The 14,315-nt window shown below is 40.2% G+C and overlaps 1 protein-coding gene across 3 annotated transcripts in view; it reads right to left on the bottom strand.

Annotated features, from left to right (window-relative positions):
* Window positions 1-232: 232 nt before the first annotated feature.
* lhfpl4a (LHFPL tetraspan subfamily member 4a) overlaps window positions 233-14,315 on the bottom strand; it is a 29,518-nt gene continuing 15,435 nt past the window's right edge. Inside the window, exons 2-5 of one of the 3 annotated variants that reach the window (XM_005726732.1) lie at window positions 12,765-13,001; window positions 10,219-10,235; window positions 8,765-8,797; window positions 233-3,915 (exon numbers count right to left, since the gene is read on the bottom strand). In XM_005726732.1, the coding sequence (XP_005726789.1) occupies window positions 3,862-3,915; window positions 8,765-8,797; window positions 10,219-10,235; window positions 12,765-13,001 (341 nt within the window). In that variant the 3' untranslated portion in view covers window positions 233-3,861. Of the gene's footprint in view, window positions 3,916-8,520; window positions 8,798-10,218; window positions 10,236-12,764; window positions 13,002-14,315 lie in introns of those variants that run through there. The other 2 variants (XM_013909186.1, XM_005726733.1) reach the window with 2 other exon arrangements.

Here is a 14,315-nt window from a genome sequence, read left to right as displayed (position 1 = left end):
AAAATAAGTAATCAGTAAAGTAATGGGATTACTTTTTGGGGAAGTAATCAGTAATTAGTTACTGATTACTTTTTTCAAGTAACTTGACCAACACTGTTCACTACACAGAGACATCAGAGCATCCCATAACCAAACTAACACTCAAACAAAGGCAGAGGAAAAAGAAAACAAGTATAAACCAATCACTTTCATCTTGATTAGGTACAATTAAATAACAGTCTTGTGAAGGAAGGAAGACCAAATCTTTTTTATTTATATATTTATTTGCATGGATGTGTCTTTGACATATGACTCATTCAGAGCAGCTCAAATGCCATTGTTGAGTATGCCACAAATTATTCAAGGAAAACAAATCATAGCAAATACCAATTTACTTTTGCTGTTATTAGTACAACTGTTGAATTGATTGGAGGAAGATAGGGTGGTGTATAAGTGGAGGACGGTGCACACAAGTGGACTACATCTTATGTAGTAGGCGCAATCTGAAAGAGGTAGGAGACTGCACGGTGGTCGCACAGGAGAATTTAACTAGGCAGCAAAGATGGTAGTCTGTAGGATCACTTCAATCATCAAGAGGAAGCGAGGGCAGAGGCTCAGGAAGGAATTGAGACGTGCTCTGGGTGGAAGGGAAAAATTACAAGCTGACTGGGAACATACAGCTGTAGTGCTGAGGGAAGCTGCCAAGCTGTTTGGTGCATCCTCTGGACAGAGGAAGTATTGGAAGGTTAGGCTTATGGCAAAGAGAGAAAATCTATCTGCTTGGCCAATCTATCAATTGGCCAGGCAGAGAGAGACTGAGATGGAAAAGATGTGCAGTGGGTTAGGATGATTAAACACAGAAATGGAAATGTGCTAATGATTGAAGAGTCTGTTGACAAGACAGAAGACAGAAGAAATACTCCAAGGAGCCGATGAATGAAGAAATCAAGAGTGAGAGGAGGATAGATGGTGGAGAGTTTTTGAATCAGGAAGTGCAGAGGATTAATAAGGAATAAGTGAAGGCAGCTATGAAGATGATGAAGAGTGGAAAGACAGCTGGTCCAGATGACATAGCTGTGATGGTGTGTGAATTACCGGGAAACTGGTGGAAATGTTAACATGTAAGGAGCAGAGATGAGTTTAAATACCTGGGGTCAACCATCCAAAGCAACGGACACGGCAAAAGAGAGGTGAGGCAGGGTTGTCTCGGTGGAAATGAGTGTCAGGGGTGACATGCGATAGAAGGGTAGCAGCAAGAGTGGAAGAGAAGGCTTACAAGGCGCCAGTGAGACCTTACTCCACCACGATAAGAGGCTGAGGTGGAGGTGGTCGCAGAATTCTAGATGTTAAGATTTAAATTCAGATTGACCAGAAAGGACAAGAAAGAGAAATGAGTACATCAGAAAGATATCTCTGAGTGAGCGGTTTGGAGAGAAAAGGTTGAGATGGTTTAGGATGTATGCAGAGGAGGTTTGTGGATGTAGTGCAGGGGGTTGGTGTGACAGAAGAGGATACCAGACACAGGGAGAGGTGGATGCAGATGATCTGCTGTGGTGACCCCTAAAGGGATCAGCCAAAACAAGTATCAATACATGTGTTGTAAACATATACTTGCTTGTGCAAAAACTAGTTGAGAAATCTGTACTGGAAACTTTAACCCTGAGAAAATCTCACAAAAACTAAAGATCCTTTGGTGCTCACATGTTTTTAACTGCTCCAGTCACACAGGTATTCAACCAATGAGGATCAAAAGTCAAACTAATATTACTGCAGATATTATATGATGATTGAACTGGATAAACAGAAGAGAACGGTTCGATGGATGAGTGTTTTAATACACCTCAGCAGGAAAAAGGAAAAAGACTCCTGAGGCTGACAGAAAATGAAAGGACATCTATCACTGGAGATGACTGTGAGTGCAATATCATACCACTAAAATGCTCAGGAAACTCTTCCAAAGGTTAAATCTGCATCCTTTCATTCATTGCATGCCTCTGTGTGTCTGCCACTATACCAGCGTTTTGAATATAGATTATAAATTTAATGCTCTTGATGATGTCCTAGTATTTTCTAAAGATGCCCAAACTGACAGCACTAGCATCATTTGCCTCCTACAAGCGACACTGATATACAAATCCAAGACATGGTTACTAAATAGCTTTGATATGTGGTCAAAATTGAGGTAAGATCAAAGCCTGCCTTCTGACATCCCATTTTAAAGTTTAAAGAAAATATACTGTAAAATGTACAATTCATGAGGCAAACAGATAAACAGACTTCAGTGACTTTAGCTGGTTAGCTATGGCTAGCCCACAACCCTTTTTCCATTGAATAAAAGAGATGCTGTAGCTTCTTAACTGACTTTGTTGAACATCAGCTTTACAACTGAAATTTACGTCAAAATATTAAAAACAAACAAAGAAACTTTCCCGGATAGGCTGAGTAATTAGTTTAAATGCCTTTTACAGCATTTAATTCATGATAAATGATCAAACTAGCCCCTGACTATAAACGGGCGCGCTAACTAAAGCATCTTACAGACTTTTGCATTATTGGTAATCACCAAAAGAGATTTTCCACAAGGGCCACTTTAAACCCCAACAGACTCCTAAATGTTCCAAAGTTGTTTTCTTTCAGAAAATGATCCATGAGGTTTTTTTGTGGTTTTTATTAGATCGTCCTGATCTGAACCTGTGTTGACTTTCTCTGTATTCATGCAACATCAGCACTAGGGTATTAGTGCGTCCATCAGAATCTAGATTCTATTTGATTATTCACTGACTTTACAGAGCTGTTGGATTAAATCTGTCTAAATTTCCGGCAGCAACTTGGAAAAAGCAAGTTTAAAACTTTAAAAACATCTAAGTAAATAATGATCACGATAGTCTTTCTTTCCACCTTCTCATTCAGTTGTGCCTTCCAAAATGAAAATGCCTTGTATAATCATCATGTCAGCCAATTGTCTGTGTCCATATAAGATTAGCTACACAGTATGCAATTCTTTTTCTTGTCCTCTCAATACTCTTCAACTGCTGGGCATGTAGCAGGACAGCGCAGCAGACCGAGGAGTCTGAGCCCCAGCATCGTCTTTCAGGCCTGAGATAGATGCAGCATGCAGGGCTGTTTTTGGACATACAAACAGAACCCAGCTGAGGAAGCAGAACAGATATCGCCCCTTTGATGAACAAACCCAAAACTGTAATGTTGTGAAATACGAACGTTTTGGCCATCTGTTGGTATTATTACACACAGAGTAAAGGACAAACACATTATACTGCTAACAGCTGATGAATATGTTGTTTCACGTATGGGCAACAAAATGCTTAAAAGTATGTATTTACCTATTTCCATAGAAACATGTTTATTTTGACGTTCCCGGGCTCAGGCCGTGTCGTGTACAAAGAGAAGTTGAAAATGAACCTAAAAAAGACTTCAAAATGACACCTCGTCTAAATTGTACAAAAGTTGTTTCATTTCTTTGTTGTTATGTCATAAGTAGCACCTGTGTGCTTTTACATACGCACTTCTTCTTTTGACTTTTAAAGCTGTAAAGTGGTTTTTTTCTTCATTCAATAATCACAGATCGTTAACTCTGTGAGCTTTGCTGTAATAACTCCATGGAACAATACGAGTGTGTGTTTGCGAATGATTTTATCCCAGAGTTTGGTAAAGCTGATCATCCCACTTTCTCTCAGGTTTTGTTTCTTCTCAAACAGTTTGACTTTGTTAGATTAGTCCGTGTCAGTCCTGCTTAACAAACTTTGACCTCCAAAACCCAAATCAAAAGGGTTTCACCTGAAGAGCTTAGGACAGGAGATGGAGGAGGTGAAGTATCGGGGAACGAGGCACAAAGCTGGAAGAGGAGGAAGAGATCTTTGGTTCTCAGTGGAACTGCTGAACACAAAATCTTGGATCCTTAGTTTCTTGTATTTCAATCTGGTTAAGAAAGAGAGAGAAAGAACAGAGACGGTGTCAGGACAGCAGCATCTGAGCTGAGAGATGGAAACTGAAACATGCCATGAGAGACAGGAGGGTGTGTGCCAGGACTCATTCTTGTCCTGCATGCTATATACTATTTTGTACTGGCAGGGATAGACTGTGCTTGAACACTGGGGTTATAGGTCAAGCACAAAATTAGGCATCATTTGCACACATTTCTATCTCATATGCAACAGTTTAGAGTGGAAATGTCTCCGTAAAATCATGCACAATTCACAGACTGCACACATCTGTTGAAACAGAAAATTCCTTCCTCACCTTCAGTGAATTTCATGTGTTTGTTATTTTGTGAAGAACACCAAGACAATGCCTCCTATATTTTCTGAATAAAATCGGATATGTATCTGAGAAGCTATGATGTGAAATGCCCAACCTGTCCTGTCTCACAATGCTAAAGAATCCAAATATTCCTGGATCCAGACTTCTGGACTCTGCGTTTTGAAGCCTCAAAGTTAGTGGGGTTATTTTTGGTAGATAGTTGGCACATTTAGATGATGACTGTATTCTAAAGCTTCCGGTGTAAAACACATATAACTGCTCAGACTAATAAAATACACAAATTTCACTCAGCACAACCACACAGCAGGCATTATTATCAGACAGCGACATTCATGAAGACCATAACCACTATCGAGCTGTTATGATGGATTAAATTATTAATAGAGTCCAAGATTTTTGTTCTTTTTTGTTTGTTTATTCGTCCCGGACTTCAGACAGTCTTCAGCATGAATGTTTTGGAGTGGGATGTACCACAGAGAAGTGTCAGCCTGCGATCTTTCTGTCAACCAAACCGTGTAGTTTAATAAAGTTATTTAAATTGATAATATCATATCAAAAATAGCTGTTAGTGTCGAAATCTGTTGGCAGTTGAATATTTTCCCTTTAAAAGTGGAAAAATAATTATTTTGTATACAAGACCCAAATGGATCCATATGAAACCAGACGGATGTTAGAGGCTGTGACTACTGCCTGGTATGTGGCATTCAGACATTTTCTAGTATTTTCAATTCTATTCTCCCGTAGATCAGTTTTGCACGTTCATTATTTTCCTGCTGACTCCACACACATTCAGCCATGACTCACTCTTCTTTCCTCTCCTATTCTGTTTGGTGTTGTAACCTTTAAATGAGTGATGTTAAAATTCAAATGACTGTTGGAGCTTCCTTTGTTTATGTCACATGACTGCAAGTCAAAGTAGGGGAACTGTCACAAGGACTTTGACATATGAATCAGCAGGTGGTGAATAAAAGGCCAAAAACATACAGAAACATTGTAATGTGACAGTTTTTCTTACAGATTTTGCAGCCTCATTCTGACACACTTTCAATGTAATTTTATCCTTTAGAGCTGCTATGTCTATTTGAAATGCATAAACCTTCATAGTTCTGCCATGAGATCTTAGGTCTTTAATGTTTTATTAATGTTTATTGATAACTCAATGAAAAAAATGTTTCTTTTGATGGATTAAAAGAACCGAAAACTATTGTAAATGTCACAAATACAAATGGGAGCAACTTACTGGCCTGTGAATACCAAGGTCAGATCAAGTTTAATTAAACTCAGTTAAGCAAGCAGCAGTCTGATTTGAGGCATCCATTATTTAGCCAGTCACAGCTGCCCCTGGATGAACCTCCTGTTTGTCACAAACAGGCTGGATGGGGAGGGATGGGGGTTGAGTTTGAATGTTGCTGATGAAGGCTGCCTGTGGAGAAGGATATTAATAGCTCCAGCACTTACCAGATGACTCATTCTTCAAGCAAAACCGTCGAATGAAAATGATTTTTTACACAAAGTTGGTTGGATGTTGGGTGAGATGTGGAGGTTATTGAATATTGTATTATCTGTTAGGTGCCGCGCCTCCAAGAAATACATACGTACTGGACCCAGTTACAGTGTGAGGGGATTTTTCTTGCACATTATGTTTCTTGACATTCATGTATGTTTGTAAACACTAAATTCTCTGAGCCTGGTTCTGCTGGAGGTTTCTTCCTGTTAAAAGGGAGTTTTTCCTTCCCACTGTCGCCAAAGTGCTGCTCATAGGGGCTCATATGATTGTTGGGTTTTTCAGTGTATGTATTATTGTACGGCCTACTTTACAATATAAAGCACCTTGAGGCGACTGTTGCTGTGATTTGGTGCTATAATAAATAAAATTGAACTGAATTGAATTAAATTCCTACTGCATCAGATATTTGACGTGGTGGGCCTCATCACAATGGTAAGTCTAATATGGTTAAAGCTGTCAAAGCACTTGGAGTGATAAGGAGGAGAGCTAAAAGAACATTACACTGCAAACACCAACATACAGCTGCTTTGCCATTTTAACTGAGGACCACCAGTCTTTTAAAGCATAGGTTCAGATTTACATTGCAATAACGTCAGTGCTCCAAAAGAAAGGACAGCACAACATAATGTATTTACACACAAAAGCGCCCCTGTTGACCATTATGAATAATGCAGCCTAACTAGTAAATAAAACCCTCACTCCAAGAAATCTGAGATGTGTAAGATTTAAATCACTTCTCACAAACCCACAAATGATTCACAGTAGAGCATAGAAAACATATCAAGTGATTAAACTGAGACCTAATATTTCATGAAAAATAGCTCATTTTGAATAAGATGGCAGCAATACTGTCACGGCTGGGTTCTCTTTTGTTTTCTTTGTTTTTCTCAGTGAATCTAAGCTTCAGTTGGAATGGTGGCTCCACCTCTGGGCAGAGTATTGTAGACTGTACTGTCTTCACTCCTGTAGTGATAATCGCTGGAATTGTCACCTGGAATACTCACTTGCCTGCAAGCCCTCTGCCACTGGTCACTTCCCTCTTGGAATCGACCTGCCTCCTAAGATACCCCTCGTGTTTATGCTCACTGCCACGTAAGACTGTAGTCCACTCACTCTTGGACATAGTTCAGTACCTATTGAGCCCTCTCGTTTCACTCTGGATTCACTCTTGTCCCTTTGCAGAACTCCCATTGTTGATCCTATTAACCGTGAATTCAAGCTTCCTCTCAGTCACCTTTGCATTATTTTTTAAATGATTTTGTGCAAATAAACTTAAAAAAAAAATGCAATCAGCTGGAATCCGCTCTTAACAGTCTGTAAATATCCATGGAGGTAGTAACCAAGGAGACCAGCTGCTGGACTAGTGAGGAAACCTATTCCTGCCTGATTCTGTTTTAATGCAGTGCTGCAGAGATTTCTCCAGACTGGCTGAATCTCTTGACATTATGCACTATATATGGTGAGATATTAAATGTTTTCACAATTTGAAATTGATGAACATTATCTTGAAGTTATTGCAGTTTTTTGCTGACTTCTCTTGTCTTTGGAGAAGCTGTCTCTCCAGGGTCACGTTGTGGTCAATGGTTGTTGGACATTTGATAAGATACTTATGTGGTCATATTAAGGTACATATATTTCTACTTATTTAAGCTATGTGTTACATTTAACATAATTTTTAACTTCTTTAACAATGGACTTTTCCTAATTTTGGGATATCTTAAGTTCTTTCTGTTAAACAGAACTGAGAAAGGCTTTCTTTCCCTCTCATGGTCTTCCACTCATCCCAGCATTCATGCGTCTCATGTTTGCCATTTTTTAAACAAGATCAAATCATCTGACATTGAAAATCAACTCTCACATGTTTTAATGTTATTTTTTCCAGACTACAGGGTATCTTACTTGTTCTGTAAAGAACAGATACATAACATGAGGAATCTGTAGACAAGGCACAAGATTTTTTCATCATTAAGCATAGAACATGTAAGGAGCAAAAGGACTACGTTTTCTGAAATTCAATCTCAAAACCATCGATTATTATCGGCCAATAACTTTGCTTTTTATTAGCTTTTAAAATTGTAAATTTTGAACTAGTGTCCTTGTAATTAGTATCTGTCATCTACTACCTGGATATGATGGCTATACCAGAGGCCCTGAAAAACTGGCTGTGTTCCCCTGTGGGAAGTTAACACATTCCCAGATTACTCACCTCTGTTTCTTCATATAGAGTCAAATCCACCAGAGAGAGGGAATGAACCCTTTTGTCAAAAAGCAATTTATGAGGGATATGAAAATTGTCCTAATTTTATGATAAAATCATAATGAATAATTGATCATCATGATGATCATAATAATAAAAAAATAAAAAATTAACAACAACATGGCCCTGCGACAAATTGGCGACCTGACCCGGGTGTACCCGCCCTTCTCCCTACAGTAGCTGCAAACCAGCACGACCCTGAACTGGAAGAGCATAAGAGAATGGATCAGTGCCTTTGGTTTTAATTATTCAGTTATACACTGAATACTTACGGTATGTAAAGTGCAACCCACAGCCCTCCTTGAAGCAGTAAACCAAAAAACTAAGGACGGTCCCAGCCTTGACCAATGAGAAACATAGCTGGCGTGGGCCAGTGCTGACCAATGAGAAACATAGACTATATATATATTGCCCCTGTGATGGCTGAGAAAGACTGCAGTAAGATCCTGTTTGACGTCCAGATGCAGGTGGACGCAGGAAGATGACCATATTTCCAAAAACTTTGAACACTTTCCTTTAACATTCAATTTGCTCTAAAAATTACTTTCACTTTGTAAATTGTATTGAGCATTTTCTTTGACAAGGAAGCTAATTAAACAGAATTACAAAATAAGGATAAGTAAAAGTTAAGTGCAAAGTTTCTCACAAGACAGGAAAGCCATCAAGTTCTCAGCCATAACTGATCAAAGCACATGCAAGGAGAACATGCTGGAGATTAACTCGACAAAACTGCAGGGTCTTACACCATCCATTCGCAGAGGTGGACCAAGATGGAGCTAAAGGAAGGAAGGAAGCAGTTTTAATGTAACACTATGGTAACTAAAGGATCTCACTGTGCACGCATTTTGAACATTTCACATTCATGATGGTCTGCTGGTTTGTTTAGCGCTAGTAGTGATAGATTGCTATCCCATCAATGACATTGGTGCTTAAATTAAATCAACCTGACATCGCATGAACACCATTGGATACAGCTGAATCCTTGAACTTAAATCCTACTTCTTTTATTAAAAAACAAAAAAGTCATGATCTCAAAGAAAGAAGTGAAGAAAAACTCAAGGATATAAGTGTTTCATAGGCCGACGCCAATGAGCAAAACCGAGGCATAAGATGGAAAATGCAACAGTAATTTTCATAATGAACTGCATCTCTGAGTGGTCAGATGGTGGCTGCACCTCGTTAAATTGTGCATCATTTGCTTTTATTTCATAAAGGACATTTCAGTATATCTTTTACTAATACCGGAAATTAGAGTATATTTCATAGCTTAAATTAAAACAAAAAAAGACTTCAAAGATATTCACAGTACTACCTCCAGTGACTGTAATCACAGAACCTTTCCTGTGACACACCTGTCACCCATTTATGTGTGCAGAGATTTTTAAGTGGACCACACACATTGACGAATATACACAGAAGCTTGACATCCTGCATCACGCACAGTCTTCAGTGAAAGGCCTTTCCCGACTTGACGTCTTGACACATCCACTTGCAGTGGGTCCCGCTCCTTTGGGAAAACGTGCCCGGGGATGTTTTGCTCTACATGTGACCACCCACTAAATTCTTTCGCATTTCTAGCTCTGTGCTTTTTATTTTAGCCTGCATTCACTCAAGTCGATACACGAGTATACAAGAGTCTCTAAAGTGAAGGAACACCATCGCTCTCGTGAGGACAAATGCTAAATATCTGACCTGACAGCAGGTCAGCTGAAGCTCAGACTGAAAAGAAATTGTTTACTGTGCCATTTTAAATTGACATAACTGGCAATTTAAAACAGACACTATTACTTGACAAATTGATCGTGACTAAATTAGCGATTAAGAAAAATGCATGGATGTGCACAAGATAGTAAGTATTGAGACTCTCTGAATCATGTTGCAGATATAATTTTAAATGGATACCGTCAGTTTTCAAAAAGGGTAACAAAAGTAGCAAAAGTAGTGGCTCATCAGCAACTGCTTACACTTTTCAGCTAATTGAAAATCTTATTGTATTGCTTTACTGGCAATACAATAAAAAAAAATACTGAAATGGGATACCGAGCAGCATGTATTTCTATTCTAAATAATAACAGGATATTATTCAGACCAAATCTGGAGAGTTTAGTGTCTGTTATATTCATGATGTGATAAATACAGTACATCAACCATGAAACCACAGACTGAAGACATGATGTACTCGTACATGTGCACTTACCCTTGACACAACGAAGTCTGTGGAAAAGAAACAAGGACAAAGGTCACACTTTGACTGATTGAAGGTTGTTGAATGAAAACATGCCTGGTAGTGGCTGTGACCTGACAGCTTTTAATGGTATTCTAACTTTATTTAGTATTAAATAATTATGTTATGAGATATCCAAATGTGACGTAATGTTTCAGTTTGTGCACTGACTGATTTTTAAAGCTCGCTGCCTGCCAGAGCTTATACAGAATTCACTTTTCAAATAATACTTGACTGTTTGCGGTTCATAAGAAGGGATCAATTACTATGTTTCTAAAAATCTTGCAACAGCCAAATACTTCATACATACATAAAGGGTCACATAGTTAAGTCACTATATCAGAAGTGCCATCACTGTCTGTGAGTGCCAATGCAGTTAATGTACTCCAGTCTGATAATCTGTTTGCTGAAGGACTTGTCAACACTCCTACTGTAATACTCAATTCAGTTAAACTCAAAATGTATTTGCACACATTGATTTAGCACCAAAACACAATGGAAGTTACCATAAGGTGCTTTATACAATATAAAGCACCTTATGGTAACTTCCATTGTGTTAGGTATGTTCTCCTTGTGCCTGTATGGTTTCTACCATGAAGGCCTCCAAAGAGATGCAAGTTAGGTTCAGTGGAGACTCTAAATTTCCACAGGTGTGGGTCAGTGTAAGTGGTTGTCTGAATGTACTCTGCTGATGAAAAGCAAAAGCAGAACCAACTTTCAGACAGAAGCTTATCCCAGTTCTTGTGCACAGTTTATTTTCAAGGCTTAAATGAGAATCACATGATTACAGAGAGTGAAATATTATACAGGAAGCAATTGCTCATTCAGGTATTGCTTTAGTGCTGATAGCTGGTCACTAGCACTCTGTTGAAGATTTCCCAAGATAAGCCTCTAATGCATTTACTGCCTCTAATGTACACTATGTTTCCAAAAGAATTGGCTTGCTTGCCTTCACATGCATATGAACTTGAGTGACATCCCATTCCTTGGCCCACCATTTGCAGATATAACATCTTCAGCTCTTCTGGGATGGCCTCTCCCTTAGAGATAGGGTGAGAGGTTCAGCCATCCAGGAGGGGAGTAGAGCCGCTGCTGCTCCACATCGAAAGGAGCCAGTTGAGGTGGTTCGGGCATCTGACAAGGATGCCTCCTGGGTGAGGTGTTCTGGGCATGTCCCACTGGGAGGAGGCCCCGGGGCAGACCCAGGATTATATCTCTCAGCTGGCCTGAAAACGCCTTGCTGTTCCCCCAGACAAGCTGGAGGAGGTGGCTGGGGAGAGGGAGGTCTGGGCTTTTCTGCTTGGGCTGCTGCCTCCGCGACCTGGCCCCGGATAAGCGGAAGAAGATGGTTGGATGGATGGAAGTCTTCTGGGAAAGCTTTCTAAAAGGTTTCTAGAGTGTTTATGGGATTTTTTTTACTGTTCTTCCAAAATCACATTTGGAAGATCAGAGGCTGATGTTTTACAAGAAGGCCTGGATCACAGATTTCTGCTCTAATTAATCCCATTAGGTGGAGGTCAGTACTCAGGCTGGTCAAATTCCTCGACACCAAGCTCATTCATCCATGTCTTTATGGACATTGCTCTGTGCACTGGTGTGCAGTCATGTTGTCAATCCTGGAAATGTTCCCAACGTTGGAAATGATTATTTGGAGCATGAAATTGTCCAAAATGTCTTGGTATGCTGAAGCATTAAGAATTCCTTTGACTGAAACTAAGGGGCCAAGCCCAACTCCTGAAAAACAACCCCACAACATAATCTCCAAATTTCACCAAACTTGGCACAGTACAGTCAGACAAGTACTGTTCTCCAGGCTACCACCAAATCCAGATTTTCATTTGGATTGCCAGACACGGTGTGATTCATCACTTCAGAGGGCACAACTCCACTGCTGTAGAGTCAAGTGTGCTTTACACCACAGCATCTGACACTTTGCATCGTGCTTGGTAATGTAAAGCTTGGATGCAGCTGCTCAGCCACGGAAAGTTATTCCATGAAGCTCTCTAAGTGCTGCTCACTAATCTGAAGGGCACATGAAGTTTGGAGATGTGTCGCTATGGACTCTGCAAAAAGTTGGTGACCTCTGCGCACTGAGCTCCTGAGAATGACCCATTCTTCATTTGGATTGGTTAGTGAAAACTTTTGGCAGTAAGGTTTTCTCCAGAAAATCTTATCTTTAACCTGAAAAACAACTCTAATAGCCCAGTGCAGTTTGTCACAGCCAGCGTCTGGATTTTGGCTTGGTTTTTAAATAAATGATGATAATAATATCTGTTATTGTTCATATGAGGCTGCATTTACCTGCTATTGTTGTGATATGGTGCTAAATCTATATCAACAAATATAAATAAAATGGAATTGAATGGAACTGAATTCGTTTTTATTATGTCCTGATATGTGAAACCTTACATTTTAAACATGGTGTACTAACCTTTTGTCATGAATTTTCTACATAACATAATGATGCTCTTTATTTCCAATGAATTTTTCTGCCTTGGTTTGTTTTCTCCAATCCTCACCTTTGTTTTCAGCCTTCAGCTCCTCCTGCAGGAAGTCCCTCTGCCGATTGCCCAGCACGAAGGCCAGAAAGGAGAGGATGAGGGCATCCAGCACGCCGATGATAGCCAGAATGTAGGCCCAACGAACAGAGCAGTTGCCCAAGGTATACTTTCCAGTGTCCTCACCACACATGTCCTGGATCACCTCTGCGTCCCAGCCATCCGGGAAGATCATACAGCCAAGCACGAGACAGATGGCTAAGAAAAAAAGAGGGAATGTAGGCCAGCAGTGAGCAAAGGGATTACTCAATTAATAATTAGTACAAAGATGTGATAGATAAACAGTAGTCACAACAACCTGAGTGGAACTGTATTTGTCTTGTGTGATACGGGATTTTGTTAGGGACCACGTATGATATCGTGCAGAGTGATGGGTCAAAGTAACAGATGTGTTACATTTAAAAACAGCTCATGACAGAAAATGTCAAGGCTGTAGGACCCAAACGCATGATTCATAACGTGAAGGAATAACAAAAAGCATTTCTTTGCTGTAAGACCCAAACACAAGGAAACCTAACCTAGAACTGGAAACTAGGAACTGGGACTGGGACTGGAACTGGAACAGAAAACTAAGAAACCGCAGAGCACAGACGACACACACAGCAATGTGGGAAAACAACAAGAGGCAGAGGAAGACAGGACTAAACACACAGAGGATAACGAGGGGATGGGATATACAGACATAATGAGACAGGGAGGAAGCCGAATGAACGTACTGAACACAGGACTACGGACTATCAAAATAAAACAGGAAACATGTTTCACAAGGTGTAATGTTGCATGTTGTAATTGGCATGTTTTAACTTGGTGTGTTTAATTATTTTGCATGTGTTGCTGTGTTTTATCATTTTTGATAATGTTGTTTTATTCTTACAATTTTATTGCATGCTTTTATTGTGACATTTGTTGACCTGTTTCTGGGGAGCACGTCCCCCCCCATACTCCCCCGCCCATGATCGCTTAACAGTTTGGCACACAGATCATGTGACACACCTGTGAGAGATCATTGCCTGGAAAAACTGCAAGGAGATTGACCAATCAGGGTTCACCTTTTGGCCACTGAAGGCCAATAAGAGGGCCTGGCAGGACGGATGAGAGTCATCGGGTGGTGAGCGGCGGCTAACGGGCAAAAGGACTAGGGTGATGATGATGATGGTGGTGGTGGTGGTGAAGATGGTGGTGGTGGTGAAGATGGTGGTGGTGGTGGTGGTGATGATGATGGTGATGATGGTGGTGGTGATGGTGGTGATGATGATGGTGATGATGGTGATGGTGGTGATGATGGTGATGATGGTGGTGGTGATGGTGATGGTGATGGTGATGATAGTGGTGGTGGTGATGATGGTGATGGTGATGATGGTGGTAATGGTGGTGGTGGTGATGATGGTGATGATGATGGTGATGATGGTGGTGGTGGTGACGATGGTGGTGGTGATGGTGATGATGATGGTGATGGTGGTGATGATGGTGATGATGGTGGTGGTGATGGTGATGATGATGGTGATGGTGGTG

Source organism: Pundamilia nyererei, unplaced genomic scaffold (genome assembly GCF_000239375.1).
Source record: "Pundamilia nyererei isolate P.nyererei 1_Seehausen unplaced genomic scaffold, PunNye1.0 scaffold00021, whole genome shotgun sequence".
NCBI classification, from domain to species: Eukaryota; Metazoa; Chordata; class Actinopteri; order Cichliformes; family Cichlidae; genus Pundamilia; species Pundamilia nyererei.
Note: the sequence above shows the minus strand (reverse complement) of the source record. Positions and strands in the feature narration are given on the sequence as shown.